Raw genomic sequence first — 26790 nt, 5'->3', positions numbered from 1 at the left:
GCTGAGCCCCATACCAGCCACCAGAGCTGCCCAAGCCGGCTGCTCATGTGCCCAAGCCCTGTGCTGCCAGAGCCGCCTGCCCAAGCTGACTGAGCCCCACGCTGCTGGGGCCAGCCACCAACCCAAGCCCTGCAAGCTGCCTGCCTGAGCCCCACAAGCTGCCCGCCCAAGCCCCTCCCTTGTCCCAGAGCCAGGCACCACTAGCCCCTTGCTCTTACCTCATCCCCCCCCCCGAGCCAGGCACCTCCACCCCCCCCTCATCTAACCCCATCCTACTCCCCCCCCCACTCCCTCATCTTTGCAGGAGGCAGCTAGCTCTAAGCAGGTGTTCACCGGCTGCCTGCTTTTTATAGCAGCTACACTTGGATGCACACGTAAAATGGTGGGGGCTGACAGCTGGAAGGAAAAGCCGGCTCTTTCTTGGGGTGGAGGAATGACGGGCGGGCTGGGTCACCTTGCGCCCCTTCCCCCCCGGAATTCCTTCATGCCCCCCCCCAGCGGGGCACTCCCCCCCCCAGTTTGGGAACCGTGGATTAGAGGGAACACCGATCAAAGCCAGGATGGAAAATTAAGACTCTCAGTTAATTCCACTTCTTTTTTTTTAATTTAGTCGTTTTTTAGCAAGTTGGATCCATCACGGGCTTCCTCCAGAGAAGTGACCGGAGCTTGCAGTCTGTTCTGTTCTAATAAGGATGGTCTTTTGTGTACTCCATGATGGTCATCAGTGCCAGCCAGGTCTCATCAGCAGTAGGGATGATCTGCTTGGCTGGGAGTAAGAACCCGTAATGTCCTGAGTCCCGCAGTTCAAAGGTGAAGGAGTATTTAATACCCTGGTTATAAGTCCAGTCAACGGTTCCACCGCTAGCTTGATCTAAAGTTGGGAAACACACCCAAAAGAAAACCAATGACCACTTGTTCTATCAGCAGTAGTAATGGCTGCAGAGAGAAGGGACCAGCTATAAGATCGCTTGAATGTGCTGCAAAATACAACCGGCAAATTCTTGCAACAGGGGCGAGTGTTTGGCTCTCAGTTTCTAACACTAAATGAATAAAACAAGAGCTGGGACCTGTCTCACCCTCTACCACCCAAACTTTGCCGGGGGGGGGGGGGGGCGGTAAATCTTGCTGCTGGTCCTTTGATGAGGAGGTGGTCAAAAACCCCACACTATAAACTTTGCGAACAGCTGGGTGTTTTCACTCTGAGCCTTGTGGCCCAGGCACTCCACCAAAAACTAAACTACAGCATCTGGCAAGGGTGGGGACAGTTACTCTTCTTGTTGTCCCAGCACATAGGTTTCACCAGCCCACCTCCTGGCTAGAAGGTGGTATTGAAAAATGGAGAAATCAGACTTAAAGCTTCCCTGGGGATGTGGTGTGTTTCAGCTGGAGGTTGAAACAAGGGGGAGACTGGATGTGTTTTGAGAAGTTGTGTTCTAGCTCAACCACCAGATACAGGCTGGAGGCAGAAATCACTAAGTGAAATAGTGTGTATGCAGGAGGCCAGACTAGATGACTACAATGGCGGTGGCCCTTTCTGGCATTCAGTTATTAACCTTGACAGGCTTTTTCGGACTTACTGCAGGGGTCAAATAGGGCACTCACATACGCAGCACCATTGGCCAGGTGTCTTAAGAAGATCAGGTTGCCTTGGTTGGAAGCATCCCTTACTATGTGCTCAGGTGAAAGCAAGATGCTGCTTTGGTGGGGCTGCTGTACCACCACTGCTTTAGTGTTCACACTGCAGGACCACACCTTCTGGGTGTGGCATCCTATCCCAGCTTCTGGCACTGAGACTAGCAGGCTCATTCTTCTCTGTGTAAGTGGGCTCAGTGCCACTAGCTGGGACAGGACACCGCCCCCAGAAGGTGTGTGTGTTACGCCGAACCAGCATAGCCTGGCGTCAGTGCGAAAACCAGGGTGGATTCACTAGGACGGCATTTTTTTAAGTTGCTCTCAAGTCCCAGTCAGGTGTCTGCTAGGGATGGACTTGACAGAGACCAATAGCTTGCTGTGACTGGCAGCGCCACTAGCTGCTGGTATGGGGACCACCATCCTGATGCATATCATGGAATCAGAGGGCTGGAAGGGACCTCAAGAGGTCACGTAGTCCAGCCCCCCTGCTTCAAACAGGATCAATCCCCACTAAGTCATCCCAGCCAGGACTCTGTCAAGCCAGGACTAAAAAACCTCTAGGGATGGAGATTCCACCACCTCCCTAGGTAACGCATTCCAGTGCTTCACCTCCTGGAGAATTAGTTTTTCCCAATATCCAGCTTACTCCTCCCCTAGGGACAGGCTTTCCTAGTGGTTGTGCTGTATGACAGAGTGCCCAGGCTGTCATTCCCGATGGGTAAAGGAGCCAGGGCTCCAGGTAACTTACAGATGGTTGTGATGATGCTGCCGTATCTGTAACTTGTGCCATAGAGGGATGACAGGGCAGCCACTGCCGCTTCAGCAATCTCATCCTGCAGAAGAAATGCAAAGAGGAGAAAAACGCATTATCCCATGGCTGCGAGCGGCGCCGTTGCTCAGAGGGGGCTGGAGCAAGCGGTCAGATGGGGGCAGAAGGGGTTAGCGGCTTCTTGCATGTTTCAAGGGGAAAGAGACACAAAGGCGGAGGGAGGCGGAGGCGGGGCGGAGAGAAACACAGACTTGTTGGGAATATACAACAGATTCCAGGAGGTGAGTGGATCTGTCCTGCAGAACACACGCCTGCTTGCCAATCCCTGCAGGATGCTGGCATTGCAGGGGCTCCCCTCCCTCCCTCCAGGGGCTCCCCCCACATGTTCCCTCCTGCCTTTGAGCGACGAGCACAGCCCCTCAGCCCAACCACGGCCAGTTATTGAGCTCAGGTGTGGTGTTTCAGGGACTGTATCCCACAGACAGCATCACCCCACCTGAGGCCTCTGCCCTGCTTTCAAAAGCCTCTCAAATGCTTTTTCCCTCCGAAGAAGGTGGGGGACTCTGATTTCCCAGGAATGGCTCTAACAGAGAAAAAGACAAGGCTAAGGGGAGACGGGCCCAGGTCCAGTGATGGGGGGAAAAGGGGCAGCAGCCCCAGACCCAGTGTTTCAAAGGGGCCTGCAGCTCCGGCTTCTGAGGCTACTTGGGCAGCCAGCGCTCCGGGTCCCTTTGAAGCACCTTAGCAGCTCTGAGGTGGTGGCCCGATGCCTCAGTCCAGGCAGCTCTAAGTGCTGACTGCCCTAGGCCCACCCCGTGCAGGGCACAGAGCCAGGCCCCCTTCCCACCTTGCCTTGACTCCCACGGGGCTGTCAGCCCTGCTACAGAGTACTTGGGCATCGGAACAGAGGCTCCACCCTTTGCACTGACCACACAAATATCTCCTCCACAGAGCAGTATGGAGAGGGAAGCTTAGAGGCACTGGTCAGCTGCCACGCGCGTGAGCAACATTGACGGGCCACGCGGCTTTTGGCTCCAGAAGCAGAGCAAAGGCACCTGCTACTTGAGCGAATGGGGGATCTTGATTCACTGGCACCAGTAGCAGGGCTCTGCCCTTCCCTGGGGTTCAGCCTCACGAGGGCAAGGGTGAGGACCTGTGCTGAGTCGGTGCACGACGGTGCAGCTGCGGGGGGAGACCAGAGGCCTTTGAACCAAACGTAGGAGCGGAAAAAGGGCTGTGACTATAGAGGAGGAACCCACGTGAGGAGAAATCCTACAGGCGGGGGGGGGGCAGGGCTCAGGCTGGCCCTGCGTGTGACCACACAACCTTCGTGTGGTTCCACCCTCACGCTTCGAACCTTCATGCCCCTTCCAGCCCCTCACCCCACACTTAAAGGGCCCCTGAGGGCATCAGGAAGAGCCTACCAGTTCTTGGTGGTCAGCAGCTGGGGTTCTGGTGTAGCCGTAGGGATACAGGAGGAGCTGGGAGTAGCTATGGATCGAGATGAAGGCTTTGATATTCCCATGCGTCTTCACAAAGTCCACGATGGCTTTCACCTCGCTCTCCGAGTGGGCGTAGGGGCCGCGGTAAGTTTCGGAGCAGGGGTTGCTGCTAGACCCGGCCCCTGTGGAGGGAAGAGGATGTTTTTTGCTTCAGAAACAGGGTGGCTCAAAGCAGTGTGGGAGTTTTCTGTCTTTAGCCAGCAGACATCACACGCTCGTCCCATCCACTGGATTTGGGGCGGCCCCAAGAAATTTGGGGGCCTCCTGCCAGTACCGAGTGGCTGGGTTTTCACATCACAGTTGTCACTGGTTCTCCCATTGGCAAATCAAAGTCCAAGGCCTGAGTAGGCCGTGTAGCCCGAGCTAAAGTGCCCCAGGAATGTCCCAGGTAAGGATGCTCTGTTCGCTTTGGGGGGTTCTTCCAGGTTCTCCAGAAGAAAAACAGTCCCTGGCAATGTCCTACACTACCCCCACTTTTCTGTGGGCCCCCACGGGCAACCTGCAGCCTCAGGGTCCATGGGGGTAATCTGACTGTGGGACACAAGACAATTTGCGGAAATTGACGCGCCTCAGGCTCCACCCCCACACAGCTCCCACTGACCACAGTTTGTTATTCCTGGCCAATGGGAGCTGCACCAGTCCCACAGCTCCCGTTGGCTGGGAACAGTGAATTGTGGCCACTGGGAGCTGAAGGGGGCAGGGCTGCCGGAGGGTCGATGTCAACAAAATGTCTCGCAGCCCACAGTCAGGTTACCTGGATGGGTTGCACGCCGCAGGTCGCCTGCTCCTGCACTAGATCCCTAAAGGCCAGTGTCACCGGCCTCTCCCTGCAGGACACGAGAGCGGACACACTTCAAGGGGGTGGAGCTGGAGTCGCTCCAGAGAAATAGAAAATGCTCCTTCCCTGCAGGGGCTGGCCCAGAAAAAAGCCCAACTCATCCCACCAGCCAGCTGTGGACAGCACCATCAAGCCCTTTCTTGCTGTTTCCCTGGGCGCCTCACCCCAGGAGCGAGTCCACGTACATTCCCAAAACGGGAGGTTAAAAGAAAACCGTACCGCCAAAACCTGCATCCCAGTTCCTGTTGGGATCCACACCGACACACAATGACCCGGCTTTGATGGACCTGGTCTTACGCCACATGCGATTCTGGGACAGAGAGGAAAACCATTTGTGAGGGTGGCAGCCAGGCCCTGATGGTTAGGGTGTTAGGCAGGGACTTGGGACTCTTGAATTCTATTCAGGGCCCTGCTGTTGATTTGTTGGTTCCTCTTAGGCAAATATTTCTCCCCTCCCACAGTTTGGCAAACTCTGCAGTGCAGGGCCTACAACCTGGGTAGGTCAGATCCCTCTTACCTTCTCCCAGGGGTACTTAGAATCATAGGATACTAGAAGTGGAAGGGACCTTGAGGTTGTCAAGGCCAGTCCCCCGTCCTCATGGCAGGATCAAAGACCATTTAAATAATCTCTGATAGATGTCTACGTAACCTGTTCTTAAATATCGCCAGTGATGGAGATTCCACAACCTCCCTTCGCAATTTATTCCAGTGTTTAACCACCCTGACAGTTATGAAGTTTTTCCTCGTGTCCATCCTAAACCTCCCTTGCTGCAGTTTAAGCCCATTGCTCCTTGTCCTGTCCTCAGAGGCCAAGGAGCACAATTTTTCTCCCTCCTTGTAACACCCTTTAGGTACCTGAAAACTGCTATCATGTTCCACCTCAGTCTTCTCTTTTCCAAACTAAACAAACCCATTTATTTCAGTCTTCCCTCATAGCTCATGTTCTCTAGATCTTGAATTATTTTAGTTGCTCTTTTCTGGACCCTCTCCAATTTCTCTACATCGCTCTTGAATTGTGGTCCCTAAAACCAGAGACAATACCCCCACTTAGGCCTAATCAGCAAAGAGTAGAGCAAAAGAATGACTTCTCATGTCTTGCTCACAACATCCTGTTAATGCTTGTCTTGCTAAAACTTATCTTGCTATAGCCAGCTCTAGAGGCTGCTGGCAAATACGGGTCAAAGACCTACCCAGCAGGGCCCAACTGGGTCTTTAACCCACATAGCAGGCAGGCTATTCTATCTAAAAATTCCATCAAAACTGTTTTTCAACAGAAAACAGGTTTTTTTGGCAAAATATGCATTTATCACAAAAAGCATCTGGTTTTGTCCAAAACTTTTTGTTTGTTTGTTTTATTTTGTTTTTACCAAAACTCAGAAATTTTCCCTGTTAAGACTGAGTTTCACTAGGAGGGTGGTGAAGCACTAGAATGTGTTACCTAGCAAAGGGTGGAATCTCCATCCCGAGAGGTTTTAACTTCCAGCTTGACAAAGTCCTGGCTGGGATGATTTAGATAGGGTTGATCTTGCTTTAGGCAGAGGGCTGGACTCGATGACCTGAGGTCACTTCCAGCCCTAGGATTCTATGATTCTAAGAGTACTAAGGCCACCTGAGATTCTCTAAGGCCTTTTATCTTTGTGTGGTCCTGGCCCAATGTGACGAGGGAGTGGAAATGGCTGCCAGTGCATAGCACAGATGCAGTAAAGTATTAGGTCCCAATGCACAGCTCACTGCGGGGCAGGGAACCCTCTGGCCACTCCCCATCCACCCATGCCTAGAAGTCCTGAGCCAGGCCCAAGAGACATACGCTGGTATGGGTGTAAGCAAAGCCATCAGGGTTGGTAACGATCTCCAGGAAGATGTCCATGTTGTCCAGGATGGAGGTAAGAGAAGGGTCTGTGCCGTAACTATCGATGATCTGAACAGAGATGCACAAGTAAGGAAAAAAAAAAACCATAGACCCAGGCACATTAGTAATTCTAACACTGTGCATCATTACACTCATGGGGACAGATCTTCAGCTCTCATAAATCTGCTGTCACATTGCACCAGCTATGGTCCCATGCCACCTCCAAGACTTGACACCCTGCAATTTTTGGTGTCTGTTTTATAGGAGCAGAAGCTTATCCCAATCTTTTCTGGCTTCAGTACAGACTTCCTGCCTCTGCAAGGCCCATCCCACTCACAGAAGTAGCATCACCAACCCCACTGGCTTCTAGCTTGGACAAGCGCACTCCATATCACTCTCCACCCCTCCTCCTGGACTGTGCCCTTCTCAGATGAAACCACAGCCAGTACCTTCTTTGCAAACCTGACTCCGCTGGCCTGAGTGATCCATTCCCGAGAGTGGATGCCGGTGTCAATCCAAATAGCGGGGCGATTGGTTCCACCAGTACTGAACTGCATGGAAAAGCAGAGGTGTAGATGGTTGATTTTCTGCAGTGCAGCTCACCCCCCTCCTCCCGTACGCCAGATCTGCAAGCTGCATGGTGGCCCCCTCAGGGACTCTATGCCACGCCAAATGGCTCTGAACTTCAGAGATCTCCCTCCTCCACTTTTTAAGTGACATTGTACCAAGGCATCAGGAAGTCATGGATTTACCATATAATTTAGAAACGTTGCGTGTCTGTCTGTCCATCCATCCATGAGTCCATTTGTTCAAGAATGCCTTCTAAACGGTAAGAGCTAGGACCACCACATTTGGCATGCAGCTTTCTTTTATCATAATGTAAAGCACGGTCTGGGTTTGGTTGTGTCAGGACAATGGGATGTGCCTGGAATCTGAGTGTTTCTCGTAACATGGAAAGGGAGGGCTCTGATAGGAGGGACCGTTATGCTGCAGAACGACCACATGGGGGCAGCAATGGACCAGTGAGAGGGACCAGGACAGCAATTATCACCGTTGGCCTGCAGGAGGCAGAGGCAGAGAAAGGGACAGATATCTAATTGTCTGTTTGTGTGTCTGTCTGTATCTCTGTTCCCCAGCTGGAGATTATACACCTCTCCAGAAACTGTACCTGCTGCAGCGGCCATGGGCAGGCACTTCTTACTGAGCCCCAGTGGCTATGGTGAAAGAAGGCTGAGGTTGTCCTCTCCTGGGGCACACTGCATCGTGAACCCCTCAGCCCCAGTCCCACCCCAGAGCGATGATTGAAATGAAGCAAAACAAAATTTGAGTTAAGGACCCGATCAACACTGGGTAGAACTTCTAGTGCCAGAAAAACTTGGACCATACCTTATAGTCTCATAGGAGCCCTATTCCATAATGACTAGCCCACATGGCGCTTGATAGGCACACTGTATTGCGTATGGCATCACTCACCCATGAAATGCAGCTGCCTCTAGGGTGGAATATGGTGACCCCACTAGACTGTAATTTGTGACAGGAAGCAAACAATTTTTGGGTCATTTAAATCAGTAGAATGTACTAATTACCCAGCTTGGAATTCAGCCCCAGCCCTAGAGTTACTGACTGTACTGCCGCAGAACATACGGTGGGAATCTTTAGTGACCAGATGGTGTCAGGACCACAGTTTTACAGCTCATCCGAAAGATGGCGCCTCGAGCAGCGCAGAGCCCTGTACAGTTATACCAGGACACTGGCTTAACGCTGATTCAGGTGCAGAAAAAAATTCCATCAAAACTGTTTTTCAACTGAAAACAGGGTTTTGGGCAAAAAAATAAATTTTTCACGAAAAGTATCCGGTTTTGTCCAAAACTTTTTGTTTGTTTGTTTGTTTTTACCAAAACCCAAACATTTTCAAATTAAATTTGTCATATTTGTCTGCATTTTTTGCAGGTGAAATCTCTGTTTTCAGCCAGCTGTAGGGAATCACCTACTGCAACACAAATATTGTTCCCTGAGTTCTCTTGCTGGTCCATCAATCAAGGCTTGACTTGGCCCCATGGGCCATAATAGAAAAGTATATCATGGGGATCGCTCTGGCCGCCAGCACTCAGAAAAGGCATTGAAAGCTATTAAAATAATCTCCAGGAAACAGTAGTTGGCAGGGGATAGAGCTGAGGAGGGGTGATTATGCTTTGTGGAATCTCTGTGGTAATATTTCCGAGAGTGGAGTCCAAACGTAATTTACCAAATCGTCACAGTTCCTCAGACTTGGCTGAAGAAGTGGGTCTTCCCTACAAAAGCTTATTGCCTAATAAATTATTTTGTTAGTCTTTAAAGTGCTACATGACAGGTTTTTGGTTTCATTAACAGGAAACTAGATTATCCTAATCCTCTGACCAGGGTAACTCCACCGAGTGCAGTGACGTTTCTGCTGATTTATGCTGGTTGGACACAACGTAGAATCTGGCCTTGTGTGTAGAAAGTAGAATCTGACTGTTCAGAGTTACTCCACTGAGGTTAGTGGAGGTAGAGCATTGAGAAATCAGTGTGAGATCCGACTCCAGCCCCGTGCCTATTCCCTGTGACCTTACCTTCAGCACGTAGAGAGGGCGGTCTTCGTAACTGTTGCCGATCTGAATTTTGCTGACCAGGTTGGGATTTTCAGTGACCAGCAAGTCCATGAAGTGGTAGATCTGGTGGACAAAGAGGATGCTGGAGTTAGGTCTAAACTGGTGCTTGGCTTACCCCGTGCTGTCGCTTTGCTTCACTCTTTTCTAGTTTGGTTCCAGTGCTTGCTGAGCCAGGACATGGTGCAGAACTTGAGCCAACCCTTCTCTGCACTTCACCAGATGTTAAACAGAGACATGTGCATAAAGCTGCCTGGGAAGAAACCTTTGTGAAGCCTAGCTGAAATCTTTGCTGCAAGACTGTCATTTGCCTTTCCTTGCGTTGCCTGGGGGTTACACTCAGGAAGTGCACTTCCCTCTTGCCAAAGTTTTGATTGCCAGATGGAGTGCTCTCTCATGCCCCCTTCTTATTCCTTTGAGAAGGCCTCCCTGCACGTTCGTCCCCCACAGGTGTAGCCTTGAACCTGGGACCTCAGTACAGGAGCTTCTGCAGTTTGAGCTGAAATCCAGCTGGCTCTCAGCAAAGGCTGGAAAGGAAATTCATTCTTTCACTGAGTAAGTGGTCTAGGTGCCACTGCATGGGACAGCAAAGCCCACCTCGGTGTGTGGGTTACAGAGACACCTGGTACCTATGTCGACTGCAGTAGTCTCCAGACAATTGCATGAGGTATGGGCTGGTAGATCTCTTTTCTTTGTTGCTTTTGCACAGCAAATGCAATGAGTGGTGGGTGAGAAATCCGAGGCAGGGTGAGAGCCTATCAAATCAGCCTCCAAGGTGTCCCGGCACTGCACCTCAGCAGAGACCAATTCCAAACTTCACCGTCCCTGCACTGTGAAGTCCCTGCCCGCCCATGGGTTTTGCTTTGCGTGCCACCCCTAAGTGGAGAGGACCACACGTGGCCTAGTCAATGGTGAAAGCCTGCCTCCTGTTCTCCTCACTTGGCCTTCCACGAATGTGATTCTCTGATGCTCATGGGTCACTTGCCAATGGGAGAGCCTGGGTGGTTACCTCATTCAGAGTGTGGTAAGTAGCATAGTTAAAAGCCTCCAAAGACTTAGGCGTGGAACGCTGACGTATCATCTCAGTCTGTTCTTCATCCACCAGAGTCTGGAAGAGGCAGGGAGAAGAGGCTGTGAGGATGCACAGGTCATGCAAAGGTATCTCAAAGACCAGGCAGGCTTTGGAGAAGAAAGAGCATTGTTTATACCAAGGAGAACTTGTCTTGCATTTCCTGGCAGCTGTTCCCTCCCACACACTGAACTTTGACTAGAAGTTACAATGACTGGGCCAAACCATTCTCGGTTTCCAACTTGAGTGACCATACGGGGTCAATTCTTTGCTCTCGGGCTCTGTTGTGCCTGTCCTGTGAATGGAGTTCCAGCAGAATGAGCTTTCCCATTTGCCTGGGAAATTTCATTTAGGTTCAGGTGAATTTAGCGCTTGACCCAACTTGTTATTATCCTGATTCACCACCAGGCCTTAAAAATAATGGGCCGACACCTACTATCAGTTACACACCCACCCGTATAGGGCTTCTGACTTCTGTGGAACGGAAGCCATAGATCCAACAGAGGGCAGAGCATGGCTTTGTAGCTTCAGCACAAAAGAGGCAAGCTGAGTTAACTTACAGGAGGTTTTGGGCCATCAGTTATACAGATAACTCACAGGGTCACCAGGAGTTTCATACCATATCTCTGGTTCCTCAACACCACCCTTCTCTACAGAATATCTAGTCCTCTGGACTTCGGGCACTCACCTGTAGATCATGTATCAGGATGGAATAGCGAATGTTGTTGTACTCCAGGAAGACTTTGACGGCTTGAAGGCTGGGGAAGGGCACTCGGACATCTATAGGAATCTCTGGTACTCCAGGTTGCCGCCAGAAATCCAGCTGGTGAATTAAAAACAAATAACAACTGTCAGGAGACTTAGAAATATTTGTGTCCATCAGCCAGACGGGGCACTTTTCAGTGCACTCTGGGGGTACTGAGCAGCATGGGATCAGGACGTTTCCCCAGTGTAAATCACCGAGGGGCAGACGCTGAAGTCCCCACTCAGCAAAGGACGCAAGTCAGAGTTTAGTTCTGGACAGGTGGGTGGGGGAAGAAGGAATCCATTCGCTCTTGACAGGATGGAGCTGTCAAAGGGGCCAACCAAGCTTGTGAGGGGTCTCCTCTGAGAAGAAGTGCCGTGTGTAGAAGTGATTGGCAAACGTTATCCCTCAGTGAGGGCAGAGATGTCCCATGCAGAGGGCAGTTCAGGACAGTTCCCTGCAGGCCCTGTGTTTTGAGAGGGTCTTGCAGTGACCACCCTTGCTGTCCAATGTGTAGTACCCAGAGACACTGAGACCTCATCTGGGGTGAGCCAAGTCTCTGCTCTACCGCCTAGACTGAGAGCCAGCTGGCCTTCAGCTCATGCAGTAGAGCACAGGGCTTTAGTCCCCTATGATCACAGGTTCAGTCCCTGCCGCTAGTGACCTGGGTCTGGTGGTGTTCTAATTGGTGCATTGGGTGGGAAGAACCCCTGAAAGGACTCAGGACACACTTGCTCAGCCCTGGGAAGCATGTAGTACCCAGAGGCACTGAGACCTCATACTAGGTTGGGTGAAGTCTCTGCTCCACAGACCAGACTGAGAGCCAGCTGGCCTTCAGCTCGTGCAGTAGAGCATAGGGCTTCAGTCCCTATGATCACAGGTTCAGTCCCTGCTGCTGGTGACCTGGGTCTGTCAGTGTTACAAATGGAGGGGAGGGTCCCTCACACTGAGGTTAGACAGCGTGGCCTGGGGGCTTACTTGGGGGAGGGGCTGGGGCTGGCAGCAAGGCTTGGCCCTCTCCCAGACTGTGGCAGAGGACCTGCCGGAAGTTGTGCGCTCCAGCAGCCTGTCTCATGCACTGGAGTGTCCCGGCCCCAGCACATTCAACAGCCCTGATCAATGTGAGTGTGGTGGAGGGGAGGAGCAGGTTGCTGGGTCACACTGCTTCCTGCAGCTCCAGCTGCCACAGTGAGTACAGGAGGGCCCAGTGCCTGCCGCTGCCCTGTGCCAGGCCCCCTGGTAACCTCTTGGTCACATTGCTCAGGGCAGGGGAAGTGGGCCTTCAGGGAAGGGGGACAATGAGGGTGGCAGAGGCCAAAGCAAGTGTGGGAAGACAGGGGGTGGGTGGAGCAGGGGTGGAGCATAGGTAAGGAGAGGCAGGATGGGGGAGGGTGCCTGGGGCTGAGGGGGGGTGTTGCCCCAGACCCAGCACCCTCATAGGGATGGCCACGGTTGAGTGACACGCTCACTGGTAAAATTCAGTCACAAACGTTTGCCTTGTTTAAGGCTGGATGTGTCAACAGTGGGCCCTTGTAGCCAAGAAGGCTAATGGCATACGAGGGTGCATTAGGAGGAGCATTTCCAGCAGATCTAGAGAAGTAGTTGTTTCCCTCTATTCGGCACTGGCGAGGCCACATCTGGAATATTGTGTCCAGTTTTGGGCCCTCCAGTGTAAAAAGGATGTGGATTTGCTGGAGCAGGTTCAGCGAAGGGCAACAAAAATGATTAAGGGGCTGGAGCACAAGACCTAGGAGAGAGGCTGAGGGATTTGGGCTTATTTAGTTTGCAGAAGAGAAGACTGAGGGGTGATTTAATAGCAGCCTTCAACTTCCTGAAGGGGAGCTCTAAAGAGGAGGGTGAGAAACTGTTTGCATTGGTGACAGGTGGCAGAACAAGGAGCAATGGTCTGAAGTTACAGAGCGGGAGGTCTAGGTTGGATATTAGGAAAAACTACTTCACCAGGAGGGTGGTGAAGCACTGGAATGCGTTGCCTAGAGAGGTGGTGGATTCTCCATCCTTAGAGGTTTTTAAGTCCCGGCTGGACATAGTCTTGGCTGTGATGACTTAGATGGGGTTGATCCTGCTTTAGGCAGGGGGCTGGACTGGATGACCTCCCACGGGCCCTTCCAACCCTATGATTCTATGTTTGGGGTTGGGCTCGTGTGCCATTCTGTACCTCAGCATAGTCCCCTGGAACCAATACCTGCCCCACCTTTAATCATGGCCCATTTTATACAAATCATGCCATGGAGACACCATATGACAGGTCATGATCTGCTGAAGCCGCTTGTTCTCTCCATACGAGGATAGCAGTGTGTATCCAGACATGAGATTTTGCTGCATGGTTGTTAGTGAACTATGCTGTAAATTGGTTAGTGACATACAAAGGAGGTGAACCACACCTAGGAGGCTCTTCAGTGACCATTAATCTGCAAGGGGAGTTGCGATCAAGAGATTTACAATTCAGTGACCATTGCACAAGCACCACACACTGCGAGCTGCTTGACTTTCCCCTTCAGTGGCACAGACCCACGCCAGGGACCCAGCTAAACCCTGTGGCATGGAAAGGCTGGTGCCTTTCTTGAGTGATTTATATATGGCTCGGGGAACATTCATGCAATGTAGCTGGGTGGGGAGGTGCCACACACGGCTGTGGTGAGTGATGACAGCACCTGGAGGGGTTTGCTGTTTGTCACTGGCTTTGTCTACTCTTCACAGTGTTTAGCAACCAGGCTGTGGTGACACACACGGGTCATCAGGCAGCATAGCCACGGCTTGTTGGCTCTTTTGCCAACAACACACTTCCACTCTCAACGTGTGATGTTCGCGTTGTCGGCAGGTTGGATGTTCAGTTGCCAGTATGCATATAGGCTAGTGAAGCTTTATGAAAGACAGCTCAAGCTGAAGTGTTAAGGGGGCGCAGGAGTACCCCTAGTTCCAGGTTGCACCCTAGGGGTCCCATCGTCATTCTCAGTCCCTTCTGTGGTGGGGGGTTGATAGCGGAGCTTAGTAATGGATTCCAATTTCTAACACAACCCTTACTTTTTTATGGGTCACGGCTGAATCCCAGCTCCAAACACCTCCCTGCTATGGGTGGACATGGGTTTGTTTTGGCTCTGGTTCTATCTCTAGATTAAGTCCATGTGTGGGTTGCACTTCTTGAGGACAGGTCTACATTAGACCTAAAAGTCAGTCTTAGATATGCAATTCCAGCTACGACAATTGCAAAGTTGGAATCAGCATATCTAAGATTGACTTATCAGGCCTTCCTCACAGAGGGAGGTTGACAGGAGAATATCTCCTGTCAACCTGCCTTACTTCTCATGAGAATGAGGCATACCAGGGTCAACTGTTGAGCCCTGATGGCTCGATTTAGCGCATCCTCACTAGGTGTGCTAAACTGAACCCTGGAAGGTCGATCCTGACCATGTCAATCTTCCCGTAAGTATAGATGTACCCTGAATTTCACCCACAAAGTCACAGGGTAGCTCAGCTGAAACAAACCTATTTCCCTTTGCTTTGTGTGAAACCATCAGCTGCTTCTTAAATCCATTCAACGTTTGTAAGTCTCAGCGACCCTTCCCACAAACCCAAGGGTCCACCACACCCCTCTTGCTGTGCAAAGCAGGAGCACCCCCCCACAGTTCAAGGAATTACATAGATCTAAGGGAGCGCTAACTCAGCCTGGAAGCACTCTGGGCTGGGTAACCATCTTGCACTACGTGGAATTGCCATGAGATCAGGTTTGGGGTTCTTAGCAAAAGCGTGGTACAGATAATAGATGCAGCGCCAACTTCTGGGTCTTCTCTCCTCCCCTGAGACTCAGCCATGGGACTCATGCATTGAGAGCTGCACTGACTCATAGGAGCTGTGTCATGTCACAGCCCCTTCCTAACTGCTTAGCATAGACCAGGGGGCCGACAGCCACTGTGGGCCCAGGGGCAAAATGGGAGGCGGGCCTGGCTCCATGCTGCTGGGAGGAGCAGAGTCAAGGATAGAAGGGTGGGACCTAGGGCAGTCAGCCCTTGATGTGGCTCAGACCGTGGTGCTGGTCCTCCCCTCCTCCCTCAGAGCAGCACTTCAAAGGGGCCTGGATATCCATCCACTGCTGCTAGCAGCAGCAGCGGCCAGTGCTCTGGGCCCCTTTGAAATGCTGGGCCCTGGTGCACCTTCCCTCTGTGCCCCCTCACTCCCATAGGCGGGCTTGGCATGGGACGAGACTTATAGACACACTGTGTGGTGGGGAGAACCAGCATCTCCACCAGCCTCAATACAGCCTCCCTTTGCTAGTGATAATACAGTGAAACTCCTGAATCCAGCATTCTCTGGTCTGGCAACATCCGGCCAAAGGATGTCACTGGACCAGAGAACTGGGCAGGAGGGTGCAGTCCTTGTCCTCTGGCAGCCCTGGGGCAGGGCTGCAGTGTACCCACGTCCCCCCAGCATCCCCAGTGGGAGGGTGGGCGAGTAGGGCTGGGGCTGGAGCCAGCTTTCTCCCATGGAGTCAGGGCTGGGTCCGGAGCTGGCTTTCCCCTGCAGCCGGTTTTCCCTGGCAGCCCCCTGGGGCAGAAGGTAGGGGAGCAGCCCTAGGACAGGAGAGGGGGAATGATAGGTGGGGGGCTGTGGCAGGGAACCTTCCCTTGTCCAGCAAATTTTCTTGCCCAGGACCAGTCAGGTCCCAACCATGCTGTACAAGGGAGGTGGTTTCTCCAGTCCTGAATTTGCTGCCCTTGCGAACAGAAGGCTCAGACTTGGCAGCTCTGTGCCTTTCCCTTACCTGCAGATCCTGCAGCTCCTCCAGCTCCTTCACCTTCTCCATGTCAGCTTCATTGGCAACGAAGATACGAAGCACCTGGTTCCTGCGTAGATGGAGAGGAGTTACTGAGGCTCATGCAGAAGTGTCTCAAGGAAGGGAGGCTGGACCCGGAGATAGACTGCTGAGGGGTTCTCAGGCCCGTTAGGCTGGGATAGTAGAACAAGGTCTATGCAGTGGACATCATTAGGAACCCTGCCCTTCAGTTCCGACGTATGGCTTCCCATCCTCAGATCACAACACACTTTGCAAAGGCCATTACTCCCATTTTACAGATGGAGACATTAAACAGGAGAGGACTTACCCTAGGCTAGCTAGGAATTCAGTGACCAAGCCAGGACTGGTGGTCAGGTAGCTTGAATCTCAGCCCCATGCCCTAGCCCGCGGACCAGGGCTGTGCAACGTGTGGGCGCGGGCCCCCAGGGGGATGTGTGAAATTTTGTAAGTGGGGGGCGTGGCACGATCGACTGCCGGGTCTCAGGCTTATCCATCGCTGTACAAATGTTGACATTTGTTACTTTTTTTATGTCAGTGTATTCACGTTTATTTTCCAGTTAATAAAGTCTTTACATTCTACAAATCTATTTTCTTACACGTGCCAAAAGTGTTTTTTCTTTTTCTTTCTCATATGAAGACAAGCAAAATTTCCATTACTTGGGATGACGACAGACAGGTTGGGAGGCCCCTGCTAATTGCAGGGAGGAAAAGTGGGGCCCGATGTTAAAAGTTTGCTCACCCTTGCTGTGGACCACGCAGAAGCTAAAGTAAACTTTCATTGAGCGCCGGGGGTGTGCTGGGTATTGGAGAAGCTATAGAAGTTCTGCAGTCCCAGAAGGCCCTAGGTGACAGGCCTGTTCTCTCCTATAGACAACCTCCTAACCTAAGGAAGATTCCCACTAGCAACCACAGGCTACACCACAGTAATACTAATCCTGGAATTTTTCCTTTGCAACAAACCCCGTTGCCAACTTTGTCCACGTATTTATTCTGAGGGAACCATCACTGGACCTAACCTGTAAATTATAAGATCGGGGCTCATTCTCCTGTACCTTGACCAATATTACATATGCTGGCATGTATCAGCAGTGCTCCTCTGAAATGTACATCAGCAAAAAGGAGTAAACACTTCACCTTCAGTTCTATGTATTTGATTTGTCAGTTTGTATTGCAATTTTTTTTTGGACCTCTGTGCTATATCACTGGGGCTGGAGTGGAAATTCTATCGATCCGAAGAAGTGGGTCTGTCCCACGAAAGCTCATCCCCTAATAAATCATTTTGTTAAAGTGCTACATGACTGCTGGTTTATTTTGTTTCAATAAGACCCTGCAGGTGCTAACACCACCACAGGCAATAAAATGCTAGAATTGAAGGCCAGGTGGGACTAGATCATCTAGTGTCAGCTCTTAACTCACCATCACCGCACGCCAGCATGCTCACCTCCACGAGGACTTTGCAAAGGTGTCGTTTCACAGGCCAACGCAACGGCTGGGCAGCAAAGGAAGAGTATCCCCTAGACCATTCCCAGCAAGAGTTGCGCACTCATGTGACACACCCACGCTCCCCAGGCTGCCAAGCACACCCAGCGCGATAATTAATGACAACACACGTTACGAAGGGTTAGGAAGCATCAACTTTCATGACTTATGCCAGCCCTTCGTTATTAAGGAGTGGCTCGTTATTAAGGAGTGCTCGTTATTAAGGAGTGGCTGCACAGCCCGCAGCAGAGCTTCCTGTCCTGGGTCACCGAACAGCACTGTTTAGGTGTGACTTGGCTTGGAGCGCAGCAGGTTGCGGGAGGGCAGATGGGAGCAGGCTGCCAGGTCACTCCAGCTCAGCTCCCAACACTGTGCCCGGGGGGGGCCCTACTGCCACCTCACTCCAGGCTCCTTGGTAATCCCCTGCTCATGGTGCATAGGAGAGGGGACAAGGGGGCAGAGAAGGGGCAGGAAGGGTCAAAACAGGGGCAGGGCAGGGCCTACAGTGTAGGGTGGGAGGTTCGGGGTGTCTGAGGTAGGCGGTGCCCCATGCCCTGCATTCCCTTGTGACAACCCTTCAGCAAGTCACGTGAAACTCAGTAAATGAGGGGGCCACATCCCAGTAGGGACACCAGAGACTCCTTCTTTACTCAGGGCTTTGCCCGGTTGCCTGGCTGATGGCCCATGGGATATTATAGGGGCCCACCCCAGCAGCTGGGCTAAACCCTGAGTACAGGGTGCAGAGTTTACTCAGCCCTAATGGGAGTTTTGCCTGAATAAGGAAGGGGCCCAGAACCTGAAGGGGTGTGTGACATGATTGGGTTTAGGATGACTGGGCAAACCATTGTTGCAACCAACCTCCTTTGTTTGCACCAAAGCTTATGCCAAGTGGCCAAGTGAGGTATCTAGCAAGAGTTGGTGAGTTGCTGAATCTGTTTATGCTGCTCATACGTTTGCATCACTTCTGTATGTGGAGTTGTAAGTATTGACTCTGGGCTTGTAGTTGAAATTTTAGTTTCTGGCCCACTGCAGTAGGAGGCATGGCAACATACTGTGAAAGGGTTCCCAGCCAAGGGAAGCCGGACTTGACAGAGATAGGACATTATCCACATTGGAGGAGCTTGGCTGTGGATGTGTAACCCAGCAGACAGGCACCAGCAGATTGCCCAAAAGGACATGGACAGGCGGCCTGCTCCTGTGACAGGCTCCATCTCGGACGTGCCTCCACACAGGGAGGAACAATGGAATTCCCTTCACTTGGGCCAGGGTATAAGAAGACCCTAAGAGCTCCTCCATCTTTGTCTTCCCTCCGGCTTATCACTTCAGGAGCATCTCTACTGTGAACTGAGCCCAGAAGGATCGCTGACCCGTTCTAACAGAGACTTGTGAGATATCAGCTTATTCCACCATAGCTTCAAGCCTTCATCAAGCACTTTGTGACGTAATTTGTGTATGTAATTTGACTGCTTTAACAATTTTACTCTTACCCTATTCTTTCTCTCTTTATTAATAGACCTTTAGATTTTAGGTTCTAAAGAACTGTCACAGCGTGGACTGTGGGGTAAGCGCTGAGACTTGGGAATGGGGCTGGTCCTTTGGAAGAACCTGCTTGGATTTGGTGAGATAGGTTTTCATAACCTCTCATCTGTGTAAGGAGGGATACAGGTTGTGGCACAAGGGGAGCTGGAGTGTCTGAGGGAGATTCTTTCATGACTTCTTAGTAGCCAGGTACGGCAACAGTGATTGCATGATTGGTTTGGTGCCTTATAGTAAAGCACCCCAGTCTTGGGCTTTAAGTAGCCCTGTTTTAAGCAATTTGCCCTGGTTTGGCTCTCTCAGCTGTGCTTGAAACCCCCCCCCAATATATCAGGAGATGAATAACAGTGTGGACATTAAGCCCCAGTAAGGCTGGTAGCTGCCAATTTTCCTGTTCAGAAGGCTGAGCTGTCAGAGCTGCAAATGGCACCTGGTCTGTCCAGTTGGCAAAGTTGGACCCCTTAACAGAGGCAGCCCGTGATCTCCTCATGCAGAGCAGGTTGCCTTGCTGCAGAGAGTTGGTCCCTTCTGCCGAGGTGCTATTGTGGGGGGCAAAACCTGCACCCCCACCCCACCTAGAGTTTCACATAGGAGTCCTTTTCTGCAGCACAGCCTGGATATGTGAACTGAGTTCCCAGAGAGGAGCTGGGCCTGCCGTGTGCCCTTGGGGCAGGGAGTCTGTATCTTGTTTACAGGCAAAGACAGGGCGATTAATTAAGGAGGGGCTGGTGAATAATTAAGGGCATGGTGAGATAAGCCTGTCAAAGAGGGATCCCTTGGCAGGCAGTGGGGAGTGCTGAAGAGAGAAGGCCGGGGAGGCAAGCTGTCAAGATCTCTGCACCATGTTTGCACTGCGAAAAGAGGGAGATTCAAGGGGAGGAGGTGAAAAGAAGGGGCCAAAACCCAGGGGAGGGACAGCCATGGCATAGAGAGGGCCCCACACCACCTAGGTACCTATGTGGCTCCATCACCACTGCGTTTGAGCACCTCCTGATGTCGAACCGCTTTCCCTTCACAGCCCCCCTGAGGTGGAGCAGTTCTGTAATCCCCATTGCCAGATGGGGCTCTGAGAGGTTTTCATAGGGACTCAGGCAACTAGTGCTATTTCCAAAAGCACCTTTAGGTGCTTTGAAAATCCCACTAGCAGGGCTGTCTCGAGCGGGGTGGGGCCTGGGGCTCTGCTTCCCCAGGCTGTGTCTACACGTGCCCCAAACTTCGAAATGGCCATGCAAATGGCCATTTCGAAGTTTACTAATGAAGCGCTGAAATGCATATTCAGCGCTTCATTAGCATGCGGGCGGCAGCCGCGCTTCGAAATTGACGCTCCTTGCCGGCGCACGGCGCGTCCAGACAGGGCTCCTTTTCGAAAGGACGCCGCCTACTTCGAAGTCCCCTTATTCCCATGAGCTCATGGGAATAAGGGGACTTCGAAGTAGGCAGCATCCTTTCGAAAAGGAGTCCCATCTGGACGCGCCGCGCTGTGGCAAGGAGCGTCAATTTCGAAGCGCGGCTGCCGCCCGCATGCTAATGAAGCGCTGAATATGCATTTCAGCGCTTCATTAGTAAACTTCGAAATGGCCATTTGCATGGCCATTTCGAAGTTTGGGGCACGTGTAGACACAGCCCCAGTGTCCTAGGAACAGGGCCCCAAACATGCCCCCATCCCTTGTCACAGGCCCGGCCCCTTCCCTGCTCTGCCCTCACCCTAATCCCTGGCTCCTTCCCTCACCAGCCATGGATTACTTGGGTCACGGGACAGGCAGTTTGCAGGGAATCACCTCCCTCAGCCTCCCACACAGCACTCCTCCATTCCCTCCCGGCCTATTGAGACTCACTTCTCCCCAGGTGATGGGGGGTGGAGGCCTGCCAGCCATAGGCAGAGAAGTGAAGCACAGTGGGCCATGAGACCATGGCAGAGTGGAGCAGACCGCTGTTCCCTCCATGTGAAGAGTGCACGGTGGCGGAGAGGCTGAGGGGAGGGGACTCCCTGCGGCTGCTGCCGCTGTCTACCGCCTGCCCCAGGTGAGCGTCCCCCCCAACATCCATAAGGCGGCTGGGCTGGCCATCATGGGCTTCCCGAAAGCATGGGGCTTGGCACAGCTGCACCACCTCATCCTATGGACAGGACAGATCTGCCCACTGCATGCCTAAATGCCCCTTTGGGTGTCTACAGACCTTTGAAACTCTGTCCCTGAGGTGGGAGGGTGAAGGAAGAAAGGGAGAGGGTGAAAGTCATATAAGAGAAGTTCCTGTAACCCCCAAAGGGTGGCAGGTTCCGCCCCAGGCTGGGTTGTAGAGCAAGGCCTGCTGTGGAAACCACCATGTTTGGCCATTGTTGGTTCTGAGCTCCAGAGAGGGAAGGAATGAGGAGGTGTGTAGCACATTTCAGCTGTGGTCAGGCCCATTCCAAACCAAAGTGCATCCCACTGCAGCCACCCAGTCCATAAAGTCAACGATTTTGGTCGTGATTTGTTATTTGTCATGGGCAGGTTCATCTGGAGGTGAGGGCTGGGAGCAACCCCCTCTTGCCCACGGCCCCAGGCACAGGGCCCTTGACAACTCCCCCACGACCATCCGTGACTTGACACAAAATGTCAGAAAAGGTTAGTGTTAGAATATTAATTATTTACTTAATTTTCTTTCCTAATACGGGAATTAGATACAGTGCCCCGGCAGCTAATTTCTACGATATTATTTGCAAAAAAACTAGAGTTTTCAGGTGTCTAAGAAGGCTCTTGCATCACAGTTAAAGCTGCCTCATCTGCCCTGCTCCAAAATCTGAAATGCCCCTGCCCTTCAGACAGGTTCTCTCTCTCTCAGCATCATCAAGCCAGTTCCTGGAGGAGTTGAGCATTTGCACTGTTTGTTCCCTTCATATCCTGCCCTGACCAGGATGAAGGGCATGGGACTTTGACCCTGTGGTGCCAAGCCCAGCTCCCTCATCCCAGTTGGCCACCCTCCTTTGGGTGATCCCCAGGGAGGGAGTTTCCAGCGGTGTCTGAGGGAAAGGATGCACCAAGTTCTACAACACTAGGCCCTCCTCAACCAGCAGGAGTTAGAGCTACTGCCAAGGGAATCAATCCCAGAGGCTCTGGGGCCCAGCCAGTGCCATCCTGGTCTCACTGGGTTCCCATAGCCAGGCAAGAGGAGAAGCAGCTATCCTCACAGACAGCTTGTGCTTTCTTTCCTCGTCCCTTCCAAACCCCTGCCCCCCTGAGGTAATTCCATCTGACAGACCCAGTGAGGGGAATCTGACAGGGGCTTCCTGCCTTTCTGCCTTTCTCTGGTGAGTATCAATGTGGGGCCCAGCTGTCTAGCTGCTCATGTTGGTGCCTGTCATAACGATCGGTAGCGTAATGGAAAAAGTCCTCGTCAAGTCTCCAGGACCAGACGGCATTCACCCAAGGGTTCTGAAAGAACTCAAATGTGAAATTGCGGAGTTATTAACAGTGGTTTGTAACCTATCCTTTAAATCCACTTTGGTACCAAATGACTGGAAGACGGCCAATATAACACCAATATTTAAAAAAGGCTCTAGAGGAGATCCTGGCAATTATAGACCGATAAGTTTAACATCAGTACCAGGCAAATTAGTAGAAACACTAGTAAAGAGTAAAATTGCAAGGCACATAGAAGAGCACGAATTGTTGGGCAAAAGTCAGCATGGTTTCTGCAGAGGGAAGTCGTGTCTGTCTAATCTATTAGAATTCTTTGAAGGGGTTAATAAACATGCGGACAAGGGGCACCCAGTGGACATGATATACCTAGATTTCCAGAAAGCCTTTGACACGGTCCCACACCAAAGGCTTTTATGTAAATTAGGTGGTCATGGGATAGGAGGAAAGGTCCTTTCATGGATCGGGAATTGGTTAAAAGACAGAAAACAAAGGGTTGGAATAAATGGTAAATTTTCACAATGGAGGGGGGTAACTAGTGGTGTTCCCCAGGGGTCAGTCCTGGGACCGATCCTGTTCAACTTGTTCATCAATGATCTAGAAAATGAGGTAAGCAGTGAGGTGGCAAAGTTTGCAGATGACACCAAGTTGTTCAGGACAGTCAAAAGCAAAAGGGATTGTGAAGAACTACAAAAAGATCTCAGCAAACTGAGTGATTGGGCAGCAAAATGGCAAATGAAATTTAATGTGGGTAAGTGTAAGGTAATGCATATTGGAAAAAATAACCCAAATTACACGTACTACATGATGGGGTCAAATTTAGCTACGACAGATCAGGAAAGGGATCTTGGAGTTATAGTGGATAGTTCTCTGAAGACATCTACGCAGTGTGCAGCGGCAGTTAGTAAGGCAAATAGGATGTTAGGAATTATTAAAAAAGGGATCGATAATAAGACAAAAGATATCATACTTCCCCTATATAAAACTATGGTACGCCCACATCTCGAGTACTGCGTGCAGATGTGGTCTCCTCACCTCAAAAAAGATATATTGGCATTAGAAAAGGTTCAGAAAAGGGCGACTAAGATGATTAGGGGCTTGGAAAGGGTCCCATATGGGGAGAGGCTAGAGAGACTGGGACTTTTCAGTTTGGAAAAAAGGCGATTGAGGGGCGATATGATAGAGGTATATAAAATCATGAATGGTGTGGAGAAAGTGAATATAGAAAAATTATTTACCTTTTCCCATAATACAAGAACTAGGGGACACCAAATGAAATTGATGGGTAGTAGGTTCAAAACTAATAAAAGGAAATTTTTCTTCACACAGCGCACAGTCAACCTGTGGAACTCCTTGCCCGAGGAGGCTGTGAAGGCCAGGACTCTATTAGGGTTTAAAAAAGAGCTTGATAAATTTTTGCAGGTTAGGTCCATAAATGGCTATTAGCCAGGGATAAAGTATGGTGCCCTAGCCTTCATAACAAGGGCAGGAGATGGATGGCAGGAGATAAATCACTTGATCATTGTCTTCTGTTCTCCTTCTCTGGGGCACCTGGCATTGGCCACCGTCGGCAGATGGGATGCTGGGCTTGATGGACCTTTGGTCTGACCCAGTATGGCCATTCTTATGTTCTTATGTTCTTATGTTCTTAGGAGACTTGTATGCTAGTCCTGGCCTTGGTCCATTTTACCTGGGGCAATTACCTGTCCTTCATTTGCCTCATCAGTGAAATGGGGACAACGCGGCCGAGCTCCTTGGTAAAATGCTTTGAGACTGTGTAAGAGCAAGGGATAATTATTATGCTTCTATGTTTATAGCCTCGCCCACCCAAAGCCTACCCTGGCACAGAATGCACATCTCATTTCATTCTTATGTCACTATCTGAGACCACCCGTCACCTCAGCATAATCTAGCTCATTCGTTGCTAGAAGGTCCGCCACCGGCTTTTACCAGATGCCCCTCACCCTGGGATCTGGGTGCATGGTGGTGCTTGGACTGATGCTACCAGTATCCCCCTGCAATGTCCCACAGCTGCGCTAATGCAGTTGCAGTTCACAGACTCACGACAATGTCTGGCAGGAAAAGACCTGGTGAGGTCCTCTAGTCCGGCCTCTGCAAAATGAGTCAGGACCAGTTTCCCCTGGACCATCCCTCAATGACTGGAGCTCTGGGAGCTGCTTCTTCGTAACAGCTGCTGCCTATGTTAAACTGGATCCCCCCTTCAAGCAAAAAGAACTTGGCTTTTTGCCTCAACAGCCATCCCTTCTTCTCCAGCTGCCTCAGAGCACCCACAAGGGAGCTCACATGCACATTGGAGCTTCTCACCCCTGCACCATTCCATTTGCATCTTATCCAACATACACTTTCCACAGCCTGAACGCAAGCAGCACATTCCCTGAGAGCGGAAGCAGATCTCCTTCCAGCTGGTGGGATGGGATGAGGTGTGAATCCCCCAGACCTGACACTGCTCCTTTAGGTAACCTCTCAGCTTGCCAGGCCACATACAGTCCTAGGGCTGGAAGAGGCCTCAGGAGGTCATCGAGTCCAACCCCTGCTGAAAGCAGGACCAATCCCAACTAAATCATCCAGGCAGGGCTTTATCAAGCCCGAAGACTCAAAAACCTCTAGGGCAGGAGATTCCACCACCTCTCTCGGCAACGCGTTCCAGGGCTTCACCACCCTCCTGGGGAAGTAGTTTTTCCTAATATCCAACCTACACCTCTCCTGTTGTAGAGACCACTGCTCCTTGTTCTGCCATTTGACACCACTGAGAACAGCCTCTCTCCATCCTCTTTAGAGCCCCTCTTCGGGAAGTTGAAGGCTGCTGTCAACTCCCTCCTCACTCTTCTCTTCTGTAAACTAAATAAGCCCAAACCCCTCAGCTTCTCCTCATAGGTTGTGTGCTCCAGCCCCCTAATTATTTTTGTTGCCCTCCGTTGCCATCTATTCAGTGTGTCCAGATCCTTTCTGTCCTGGGGGCCCAGAACTGGACACAATACTCCACCTGTGGCCTCACCAGCGTCAAATAAAGAGGAATAATCAGTTCCTTAGATCTCACACATCTGACGAAGCAGGTCCTTGCCCATGAAAGCTTATGCTCCAAAATATCGGTTAGTCTACAAGGTGCCACAGGACTTCTTGTTGTTTTCCCTATATCTTCTGCCAACACCCCCACTAATGCAGCCCAATATGTCATCAGCCTTTTCGGCTACCAGGGCACACTTTTGATTCATATCCAGCTTCTCCTCCACTGTAATCCCCAGGTCCTACATGTTACCCTCCTACCCATGCTCGGAAGAAGATCTCTACAGGTTAAACTCTCATCTACCTACCCGACAAAGTTCTCCCTGCTGAAGGCAGCGGCCAGGAGAGAAGCAAACACCAAAAGCCCCCTCATTTTCGGCTGAGCAGGATGCACACTGGCGGATGGAGGCTTTTTAAATACTCCCTTGCCCGGGCAGTCTCCAGCTGTAACCTTGTGCGGCAGCTCTGCTCTCAGGATGTGTCAACAGTGCCCTGCCTCCCCAGCTGACCTCTTTCCCTTGGCTCGGTGCCCTGTCTATTGGGAAAGTGCTGAGGTTGTGTGTGGGACACCTGCTGCTTGATTCCCAGGGAATGAGCCATCTGGAATGGAGGCAACACTTCTCACGGCAGCCGTGGGCTTCAGCATCCCTTTCTCTTTGTCTCCTTCTCTGTGCAATCCCAGGCCTTGCCAGCTCAGCGGCACATGGTGTCTGGAGGGGGGTGGAGGAAGGTGGGGTCTATGTGGAAGGGGTGGAAGTTTCCTGGAGGAGGGGAAGAGCCTGTGATCAGCCCCAGCCAGGATGGGGTGAAGAGGGAGTCAAATGATCTCCCTGAGACATGGGCAGCATCACCCTGTGATGTCCTGGTTTAGTGTATATGTTGATTTTCTCTCTACTTACTGGCTTCACAGCTCCTTTCATCCCATTAGCTGACTTACTAAGGACTCAGCAAAGCCTGGCTATGTGTCCTGAGCCCAGTACTGTTAGTGGGATAGGAGAGTCTCTTTTTCGCTCTTTGCTGGGTGGAGGATGGAGTCCTGACTAGCCAGAGTTCTGTTGCCCAAGTACTGGCTACGCTGGCCTGGCTTGGCTTTGTGGAATGGCCCTAGGACAAAGAAGCTGCCTTTAATTTGTTGCACGTGTGGTAATCATGGAATTGCAGCATCACATAGGATCCAGCCAGTGTAACCTGGGCTGGCCTCAGATGTTTTGTCCTCCAATGGAGAAGAAGGTTTTGGTGTTGCCCAAACAGCTGCCTGCCTACTTGGGGAGTGTGATGGGCAGAGCTGGAGGAACAGACAAGGATATTAATGCCAGGATAGGGAAAGCAACAGCTGCATTCGAGACTCTCTGTCTCATATGGAGTTCATAAATAATATGTGCAAAGACAAAACTGTGGCTCTTCAACACGAACGTGAAGCATGAGCTCTTGTATGGATATGAGACCTGGGGTACTAAAAGGTCTTCAAATCACAAGCTGCAGACATTCATAAACAGATGTCTGAGGCGCATCCTG

The 26790-nt window shown here is 51.4% G+C and overlaps 1 protein-coding gene across 1 annotated transcript; it reads right to left on the bottom strand.

The window, feature by feature from the left end:
• Nucleotides 1-683: 683 nt before the first annotated feature.
• LOC142007534 (carboxypeptidase A1-like) lies at nucleotides 684-25637 on the bottom strand. Its single transcript, XM_074984206.1, has 11 exons — nucleotides 25584-25637; nucleotides 15809-15890; nucleotides 10975-11109; nucleotides 10227-10325; nucleotides 9182-9283; nucleotides 7040-7141; nucleotides 6549-6659; nucleotides 4961-5051; nucleotides 3826-4025; nucleotides 2381-2465; nucleotides 684-871 (listed from the first exon to the last, which is right to left on the bottom strand). The coding sequence occupies exons 2-11, from the start codon at nucleotides 15848-15850 to the stop codon at nucleotides 684-686; spliced, it is 1155 nt and encodes a 384-aa protein (XP_074840307.1). The 5' UTR covers nucleotides 15851-15890; nucleotides 25584-25637.
• Between the last annotated feature and the right edge of the window lie 1153 nt (nucleotides 25638-26790).

This window comes from Carettochelys insculpta, chromosome 1 (assembly GCF_033958435.1).
Source record: "Carettochelys insculpta isolate YL-2023 chromosome 1, ASM3395843v1, whole genome shotgun sequence".
Taxonomy (NCBI): domain Eukaryota; kingdom Metazoa; phylum Chordata; order Testudines; family Carettochelyidae; genus Carettochelys; species Carettochelys insculpta.
Note: the sequence above shows the minus strand (reverse complement) of the source record. Positions and strands in the feature narration are given on the sequence as shown.

What these genes read in the sequence shown, in the direction of transcription:
- LOC142007534 (XM_074984206.1), bottom strand. Translation starts at nt 15,850, where the DNA reads ATGGAGAAGGTGAAGGAGCTGGAGGAGCTGCAGGATCTGCAG. An exon ending in TCCTGATACATGATCTACAG is followed by an intron (nt 10,326 to 10,974) that starts GTGAGTGCCCGA and finishes TGCCTCTTCCAG; the next exon opens with ACTCTGGTGGATGAAGAACA. An exon ending in CTGCTGACCACCAAGAACTG is followed by an intron (nt 2,466 to 3,825) that starts GTAGGCTCTTCC and finishes TTTCTTCTGCAG; the next exon opens with GATGAGATTGCTGAAGCGGC.